Source organism: Panicum virgatum, chromosome 1K (assembly GCF_016808335.1).
Source record: "Panicum virgatum strain AP13 chromosome 1K, P.virgatum_v5, whole genome shotgun sequence".
Lineage (NCBI taxonomy): Eukaryota > Viridiplantae > Streptophyta > Magnoliopsida > Poales > Poaceae > Panicum > Panicum virgatum.
In genome coordinates this window covers 43520740-43530650 of record NC_053136.1, presented here as the reverse complement: position 1 = coordinate 43530650, position 9911 = coordinate 43520740, and the positions used below count along the sequence as shown (strand labels likewise).

Here is a 9911-nt window from a genome sequence, read left to right as displayed (position 1 = left end):
CTTTCTCTGTTGGGCCCCGCGGCGGACGCGTCTTCGAGCCATACGGACGGGGCCACGAACTCTACGGATCAGGCTAGAAGTAGCTTCTCAAAAATGAAGATCGGGTCTTTTCAAAAAAAAAATGAAGATCAGGCTAGAAGAACCAGTTGAGTAGTGCAGCTCGCAAAAACCTTGGCCTCCGTGGGCATTGGGCATGCGATGCTTGTACAAATTATTTTTTTCCATCTTAAAAGAGCTATAACGAAACTGACAAAGCATGTAAAAAAATTAATTTAATCTCTCTGTCTCGCATCGACCCTCCGGCCACCTGCACCTGGCCTATCACTATCGGAACAGGGCGCGCGGAAACAAAACCAGACGCCAAACTGAATTTTTTTTAGAAAAAACTCTGAGAAGAATTAAAGAAACCCAGATAAAATATCCCCAAATTCCTGCCATTTAGGGGACGGCGATGGGACACCACGCCGCGCTCCCACAATCTTCCCCCTCCACTCATTGCATCGCCGTCGCCGTTGGCAAGCAGCAGCGTCGCAGGGAAGGAAAAGGGGGCCGAGGGCCGCGAGGCGAGGAGGAAGGGGAAGGAAGGAAGGAAGGAAGAAGAGGGTCGGGGAGCGATGGGGCTGGGCGTGCGGGCGGCGCCCTTCACGTACGTGGCGCACGCGCTGGCCATCGCGGCGGCGGTCATGGTGCTGGTGTGGGCCATCCACTTCCGCGGAGGGCTCGCCATCGAGGCCACCGACAAGAACCTCATCTTCAACGTGAGTACTGCCTTCCTCCGTGCCGTGCTCTTGGGTTTTGTTTTGTTTTGTTTTCCCTCCTCTTTGGAAATGACTCCCTGCTCTTGGATTGGATAAGGCGCTGTTTGTTTTTGTCCTGTATCAGGAAGATTTGATAGATGTCGCGTGGCTAGGCAGTTTCAGGAGCTAAAAAGTGCAGAAATTTGAGCGTTGATTAATTTTTTTTAAAAGAGGAAATAGTATAGTACTGAGTACTTATGTTTAACCCATTTGCTGTATACTTCAGTCTAGTGATTTTGATTACTGATTTGAGGGAGTTTATCTGATTCTTATCTTTCCTCATATGAAGGCTCTGTTTAGTCTTTACTCTTTAGTAGTACCTGGTGATAAAAGGATCCTATGAGTGACTTTGTCTGTGCTTGAAGTCGTAGGTACGTAATCAAATTGGTGTAAGGATCACCGGGGTGTCCGACCTTAGAGGGGGAGGGGGTGAATAGTGTCGCTAATTTGATTTCTAATCCTAGGGCTCAATCTATTTGCATAAGATAAACTTAACACGTCATACACATGCTAGTTATGACTAAGATTTATCTATGCTACTCTCTACTTACCCTAAAAGACTTGCAACCTAGAGCCAATCCTAATCAAACTAATTAGGAAAGTAAGGGCACGCAAGATAGAGTAAATGCGGAAACATAATATGGTAAGTAAAGAGGTAAGGGAGAGAATATGCAAACTCTCGTGAAGACACCAAGACACACGATTTAATGTGGTTCGGTTAGGACACCAAGTCCCTCCCTACGTTCACGGCCAATTGTCCAACAAGAACAAGTGTGATGCCGAGTCTCTTCGCTTGATCACCGTCTTGCGTTCGCCACCAAGGCTTCCGGCAAGCAAAGGCTAAGTGACCCCAATTCACCAAGACAAGGCAACCGCCACCGTCTCTCTCGAAGCGTGACCAACGGCACCGTCTTCGCTATCGGAGTTTCTCACCAAGAGGGGTCTCATTCCCCGCACAAAGTGTCGTTGCCTCTCCACACCAAGTCGGAGGGTCACACGACGAGTACACAAGATGCTTGCCGCAGCAAGGCTTTCACTCAAGCTAGTTCTCTCAAGAACTAAGCCTAATCAAGCACTAAGTACTCTCACAAGCGTGCTTAAGTCTATATGATATACAATGAAGCTCTAAGGTGGATGGAGAGGATCTTCAACTCTTTTATGCTTCCTTAGTCTCCAGCACACACAAATGAGGCGTGGGGTGGCATATATATAGCCCAACCCCTCAAACTAGCCGTTGGGAAAAGGCTGACGAAATTTCTTAACGTCGGTTGATCCGACGCTCAGTTTTTATCATCACCGGTTCAACCGGTGAATGCTTTTTCCCAGCAACTAGCCGTTACTGGTCCAACGGCTACTTGATCAATTGCACCGACGCTCTTGAAAAGCACCGTCGGTTTAACCGGTGTATGTAAGCTCAGAAACCCCCAAAAACGGAGTCTCTGGACAACTGCACCGACGCTTGTCTTCAGGCATCGTCGGTTCAACCGACGCCAAACCCTAGCCTCAGCTTCTGGGTCCATTGCACCGACGCCATCATTTTTCCCATCGTCGGTTCATCCGGTGCATTCTGCTGACTGAGTCTTCTCTGAGCTCATTGCACCAGTGTATGTAATTTGCCTCACGTCGGTTTAACCGGTGAGTGCAAATTACTTCTGTCTTGGTCCTTTTGACCTGATTTCTTCGGGGTTTTGTATCTTTTCATCCCTTGGACCTATAAGCCTGATAATGATCATCTTAACACATATATTAGTCCAAGTGTTGTGTGTGTCATCAATCGCCAAAATATTATATTGAAATATGGCATGAGAGGCCATTTTCACTACAATTGGGCCAATCTGTTCAGGATGGGGATGTAATTAATCAGCATGAGTTTATCTGACCAAAGTATCGTAAACATTAGTTTCTTTTGATGGACGTGGCTCATGAGTTGCTTAATAGGAATATCAGACCCATTACCCATACTGTTTGACACTTTGAGCCTAGCATCAGAGTTTCCAATTAGGTTGCTTAGCAGGTTAGTGTGTTCTGAAGTGGTGACTACAAGAGGTACAATAATCAATAGAAGATCCCTTGTTTACTCGAAGGCGCTAGCATTTTTCTTTTGTTTTGGTCTTGGTTAGGAATTTGATGGGGGATGCTCATTCGCCATTGTTGGTCAACACATGCCATTGTTGGCCACCTGATGGGAAAAGAGAGGATTCCCAATCATGGTTGGATGCTGACTATGTTATATAGAAACAGAAATGGAGCACAACTAAAAGCATTTGTATCTTAAATTATAACTTGTCACATGCTTCTGCTGGTAGTCATCAACCATCACCTAATTACTTGCTAATGCATCTTAATATTGACTAACTTTTCATTAACATTTCAAAATCCATCACATTTTAAATATTTTCTTATGTTGATATATTGCAGGTTCATCCTGTTCTTATGCTGATTGGATATGTTATTATCGGCAGTGAAGGTAATGATAAGAATGTCTTCAGGCCTAGGGACGTGAACAAAATTTCCAGTTTAGTAATATCTCTTTTGTTTGGGCAGCTATAATGGTATACAAGGTATTTCCAACGTTGAAACATGACACGGCTAAGCTTATCCATCTTATTCTACATGGCATCGCGCTTGTCCTTGGTGCGGTTGGAATATACTTTGCTTTCAAAAATCACAATGAAAGTGGGATTGCCAACCTTTACAGTCTGCATTCTTGGCTTGGGATCGGAACGATTACTTTGTATGGTATTCAGGTAATACTTCATGCTTACAAACTTGGATTCCTTCTATGACTATGAATTGATACACTATTTATCTTGTTATGAATTGACTGTTTCCGTTGAACTGATGTCAAACATAGATATGCTGTTTTATTCTATATAAAGCATGGCATGTGTTGCCACTTGAGCTAGTGAACTTTCTAATTGTTCTTTTCAGTTAGGTTAACAACTAACCATAATGAGGAACTGATGATTTTTCAGAGCTAAAAGATAGAATAACACAATTACTGAACTGTGAAATTAAATTTTAGTTTCAGTTCTCCCAACTCCCAAGAATAGACACTATATGCCTATGCTAATGTCCGTATGTCCTTACGTTTTCCTTATCTATCACAGTGGATATTTGGATTCGTTACATTCTTCTTCCCTGGTGCTGCACCAAACTTGAGGAGGAGCCTCCTTCCTTGGCACATACTGTTTGGGCTATTCGTCTACATCTTAGCACTGGCTAATGCAGAACTCGGCTTTCTGGAGAAGCTCACTTTTCTCGAGAGCTCGGGCCTCGACAAATATGGTACCGAGGCATTCTTGGTGAACTTCACAGCATTGGTTGTCGTGCTATTTGGTGCTTCTGTCGTGGTAGCTGCTGTAGCTCCGGCTCGCCTGGAAGAACCACAGGGTTATGCTCCAATCCCAGAAAACTAGTACAAATGAAGTGTACAGAATATATATAGTTGACTGGATTGGCCGTTACCATAAGGAGATAAGATATTCGTATCTCTTTACTTAAAAGAAAAAAAAAAGGTACTGGAATTGTCACAATAAGAAGATAATGCATCTTCATTGTGTGTGTGTGTGTACATTCTGTGATACTCAAAATTTCAGTATGTTAATATATGCAAGACTGATATCCTGCTTGATAAAAATTTTATCTCTATTGTTTTACTGTTTCTTTTAATTGCATCTTGATCTGATTTTGGGTTGTCCTGGTTCAGACGCAGCCTCTTTTTTGCCTAAAAATAACAGAAGTGAGAGATATTATATGCGAGTTCACTATCATAAATGAATTACCTTTCGTCTCGGTCTATTTGGAATGGTTTGGTGTAATCCGCTAATCCATGAACAGGCGCTGCCCAGGCTAGCGCGACCAAAGGGGCTACGCCATGAAAATACAAATACAACCAGCTTAAACCTAATTTTGTAAGCGAGAATTACTGTCGTTCCAATCCAATCTCCAACTCCAAGCGCGCGAGAGGTAAAAAGGTCCATGGCGCCTGTGGCGACTCAGGGTGGGTTCCCTGCGAGGCGATCTAGGGTTTCAGGTTCCCTCTCCCTTCTCTCTCGTTCCTGGCTGGATCTCTCACTGTGATCTAGTCCTCGAGTCCATGTCCCATCCCTCACTCGCGTCCAGGTCAAACTCTCCACGTGGAGCCAGCCCAATTTTTGCTAGCCTCTTGTGTCTCGCCATGACCTAGATCGCATCGGGTGACGGCTGCGTTCGATCATGGAGTCGGTGGAGGAAATGATGAAGCGGATGGATCTGTCGGCGACGGAGAAGAAAGGGATTAAAATTGCAAAGGAGGCGGCGGCTAGGGTTGGGAGTGCAGATCCAAGAGCGATGGGAAAAGTGTTCGCAGAAAAGGTGGTCAATGCGGAGGGTTTAGCACAGGCGCTGGGAAGAGTTTGGTGCCCAATTAAGGGGATAGGGTGCAAGGATTTGGGAGATAACCTCTTCTTGTTTACATTCTTCCAGCATAGTGGCAAGAGAAGGGTACTGGAGGATGGCCTGTGGATGTTCGGGAAGGATCTGGTGGTTGTTGTTGATTATGATGAAACAAAGCTGGTGGAGGAATTGGAGTTCGCTTTCATCCCTATATGGGTTAGGGTCACGAAATTACCTCTGGGTATGATGAACAGGCTGGTGGGAGAGGCAATCAGGGAGGAAATTGGTGAGTTTTTGGAGATGGAGGGGGAGGATGATGGTACTGTAGTAGGGAAATTTCTGCGAGTTAAGGTGCGGATAGACATCCGCAAACCGCTGATGCGTGGTGTTACTCTAAATGTTGGAGATAATGGAAGGGATCTGTGGTGCCCACTGATCTATGAATATCTCCCAGACTTTTGCTACATTTGTGGATTGATTGGACATGTTGACAAGGTCTGCCACACGAAGCTTCAGAAGGGTGAGCAACCTCAGTATGGGAAGCACTTGCACTTTATCCCTGAAAAAAGAAGAGTGGAGGAGTTGGGGGGGAGAAAGGTTCAGAGGAGCTAGAAACTCGAGTAACTGGAGATCCGGGAGTGGTGGAAGTCGTAGTAGTGGTGGTCGTTTTTTGACCAGTGGAGGAGGAAGTGATGCTCCATCCTGGAGGAAAACACAGGAGGCCGGGAAGGAAGTGATCGCAGGAAAAAGTGGGGAAGAGGATGAGGTTACCAGCCCAGCTGAGGTCAGAGAGGAAAGATCGGCGGGAGATCTGGCCAAATGAGCTTTGTTCATGGAGGGGAAGGGTGGTGAACAGGTGGTAGAGAAGGAGAAGGTGCAGGCTGGCAGCCCAGTTTAGGGGCTAGGGCAAGAAGAGAAGGGAAAGGAGGTGGTGGCGGCGGTCCCAACCGACGTGAACAGTGCCCTACAGGGCATGCACGTGGACCACATTTTGAACGATCCAGGGAGGGAGGGGGCATCTGAAGAGGAGAAAAAGAGGAAGCGTGGGACGTACAAGAGAGTGGAGAGAGGGGTGAAATCGAGGAAGCAAGGGAAGGAAGCTAGGGCGGTGGGTCAAAAGAGGGGAGCAGATGCTCTGTCCGTGGATATGGTGCTGGATGGGGGGGTAGTCGAGGAGAGTGCGGTGGAAGGAGACGCAAAAAAACTCAAGAAGGCGGGGCTGGCGAACCAGTCCTGCGAGACCCAATGAAGATAATAGCGTGGAACTACCGGGGGTTGGGTAAACGCTCAGCAGTTCGTGGACTTCTGGAACTCCAAAAGTCGGAGGGGGCTGACATCCTATTCCTGTCGGAGACTAAACTAGACAGGCGCAGGATGGAGAGATTTCGATGGATGCTTGGGCTGCCGAACATGATTGTTCGTGAAGGGGAAGGTCAAGGAGGGGGTTTTGCTGTGTTTTGGCGGAGGGGGATCGATGTGTCACTGCGGAACACATCGCGATACTACATCAATGTTGATGTGAGGGAGGATGATGGTTTTGAGTGGAGGTTTACAGGAGTGTATGGTGAATCGCAAGGTGATCTGAAATACCGCACCTGGGAACACCTACAGGGGCTACACGTGCAGCCCGCGAAGCCTTGGCTTTGTGCAGGCGACTTCAACGAAATTCTATTTTCTCATGAGAAAGAAGGAGGTAGACCTCGGAGTCAAGGGTGTATGGATCGCTTTAGAGAAGCAATGGAGCACTGTCAGCTGCATGATTTGTGGTGTGAGGGAGATATCTTTACTTGGAGGAACCATAGTCATGCGGCGGCTGATTATATCAGGGAGAGGCTGGATAGAGCTATTGCAAATGATCTATGGATGATGAGATTCTCTGGCTACCGTGTGATCAATGGAGATCCAAGGCATTCGGACCATCATCCGGTGGTTTTAAGTTTGAAGCTTCTTGGTTGGGAGAGGAGAAATGCGGAGAAGTGGTAGGGGAATCATGGAAGAAAGCTATGAATGGGCAGCAAAGGAGTGCTTATGATGCTCTAAAAGTTGTAGCTGGGGACCTGCTTGACTGGAGCCAAAATATTTTAGGGGATTTGGAGAAAAGAATTAAAAAAATCAAAAAAGATTTGGAGGAGTGTAGGAGGAGGGTCATTGGTCCGGATCAGGTGGTGAGGGAGGAGGTGCTCCGGTTCAAGCTTGAAAGGCTGGAGAACCACGTGGACATGTACTGGAGACAGCGGGCACATGTGAGGTGGTTGCAGGAGCGTGATCGTAACACCTCATTTTTTCATGCTGTGTGCAAGGAAAGGAAAAAACGAAATAGAATTGTGAGACTGAGGAAGGATGATGGGAGCTGGGTGGAAGGAGAGGAGGAGAAAAAAAAACTTTTATTGCTAACTATTTTTTGGATCTTTTCAGGACACGAGGTGACCAGGTTTCACAGCAAATTCTTAATGATGTGGAAGCCAAAGTAACTGAGCCTATGAATGATAGTCTGTTAAAGGATTTTACGGCGGATGAAGTACGCCGAGCTCTAGATAATATTGGTGATCTCAAAGCCCCGGGGCCAGATGGTATGTCGGCCATTTTCTATAAGAAGTTCTGGGATATAATTGGTGATCAAATTGTGATGGAGGTTTTGGGGGTGCTGAATGGAGGGCCGGTCCCTTCAGAGTGGAATGAAACAACAATTGTGCTCATCCCAAAGGTGAATAGGCCAGAACAGGTGAAGGATCTTAGACCGATTAGTCTCTGTAATGTGTTGTATAAAATAGTATCAAAGGTTGTGGCGAATAGATTGAAGCAAATTCTACCGGAAGTTATTTCTCCCGCACAGAGTGCCTTTGTACCTGGTAGACTGATCTCGGATAATATATTGGTGGCCTATGAACTCACACATTTCATGAAGCAAAAGAAGAAAGGGAAGGAGGGACATGTTGCGGTTAAGCTGGACATGAGCAAAGCTTATGATCGGGTCGAATGGCCCTTCCTTCAAGCTATGATGGCTAAACTGGGTTCAGAAGGGGCTGGATTGATCTTATTATGAAGTGTGTCACGACTGTGAGTTATCGCATAAGGGTCAATGGAGAATTAAGTGAGATGGTCAAGCCAGAGAGGGGACTAAGACAGGGCGACCCATTATCGCCCTATCTGTTCTTGCTATGTGCCAAAGGTTTTTCAGCGTTGCTAAGTCAGGCCGAGGGAGATGGTAGACTGAAAGGGGTGAAGGTGTGCCAGAGGGCTCCGAGTGTATCACATTTGCTGTTTGCGGACGACTCTTTGATTCTGTTCCGTGCAAATGGGGGTGATGCACAACACTTACAGGGTATCCTAGCGGCGATTCTATTCATCGCGCGCGCGTCTGGGCGCTGTGGTGTCGCAGAAGAATTTTGCCACGCGCCCGCACGATGCTAGACTGTTACATGCACGGTCCGTCCTCTCCCACAGTCCCACTCCCATCCGAAGAAGACAATCGACTCGGTTTTCGTGCGAACACATTCAAATAAGAAAAATTGTAGTTCACAAATTAGTTAACCAAATCAATTTCTGATTGCATCATTGTGTTATTTACAATGAGATCTTTCAAACTAGATCACATTTGACTATATTTGGATAATATTTTTTCTAAAACATTTTTATTTGTTTCAGAACAATTCTTTTGAACATTTTGTTTTGTTCTTTGAATGTTTTGTTTTTTCTCAAAACAAACTATATTTGGTGGAACATTTTTGTTTCTATTTGGATAATTTTCTAGAATATTGTTATTTGTTCCAGAACAATTCTTGCTTTTAAAGGAGAAACAAGACTTTTTTATCTAGATTACACGTGCTATTAACAGTGGAGGCTTAATCACGCAATGGGGTTCCGGCTTCTGCGATAGCAGCGCGTCCAGACGCGCGCGCTATAAACAGACACCCCCGTATCCTAGACCTATATGAGGAGAGTTCTTGCCAAATGATTAATAAGGAAAAATCGGCAATTATGTTTAGTCCGAATACTAGGAGGGATGTGAAAGAAGACGTGATGCGAGAGCTGTCTATCACGAAAGAAACTATGAAAGGTATTTGGGCTTATCGGTATTCGTGGGGAATAGCAAAAGCAAAGTGTTTGCATATTTGAAAGAAAGAATCTGGTCTCGTATTCAAGGTTGGAAGGAAAAATTGCTCTCTCGAGCTGGGAAGGAAATTTTGATTAAGGCCGTTGCGCAAGTAATCCCAACCTTTGCAATGGGATGCTTTGATATCACGAAGGAGATATGTGGCCAGATTAGTACAATGATTTGTAGATACTGGTGGAGTAACCAGGAGAATGAAAAGAAGATACACTGGATACGGTGGGACAAATTGACTGAGCCAAAAGGAGAAGGTGGTCTAGGGTTTAGAGATATACATACCTTTAATATGGCGATGCTAGCAAAACAAAGCTGGAGATTTATACAAACCCCTGACTCGCTGTGTGCAATGGTCCTGAGAGCTAAATACTATGGTAATGTTCTGGCAGCAAAAACCAGAAGGAACATGTCATACACTTGGAGAAGTATTCTAAAAGGTTTAGAAGTTCTGAAGCGTGGAATTATTTGGAGGATAGGTGATGGGAGCAGAATCAGAATTTGGCAAGACCCCTGGATCCCTCGAGAATGGTCCAGACGTCCAATTACACCGAGGATGAATAATATCCTGACTCATGTCGAGGAGCTGATTGACCCAAGCACGGGGCAATGGGATGAGCAGCTAGTACGTC

The 9911-nt window shown here is 45.6% G+C and overlaps 1 protein-coding gene across 1 annotated transcript; it reads left to right on the top strand.

Annotated features, from left to right (window-relative positions):
• The first annotated feature begins 442 nt into the window (after positions 1 to 442).
• On the top strand, positions 443 to 4448 carry LOC120710574 (ascorbate-specific transmembrane electron transporter 2-like). Its single transcript, XM_039996223.1, has 4 exons — positions 443 to 758; positions 3216 to 3264; positions 3342 to 3544; positions 3908 to 4448. The coding sequence occupies exons 1-4, from the start codon at positions 615 to 617 to the stop codon at positions 4214 to 4216; spliced, it is 705 nt and encodes a 234-aa protein (XP_039852157.1). The 5' UTR covers positions 443 to 614; the 3' UTR covers positions 4217 to 4448.
• Positions 4449 to 9911: the final 5463 nt, after the last annotated feature.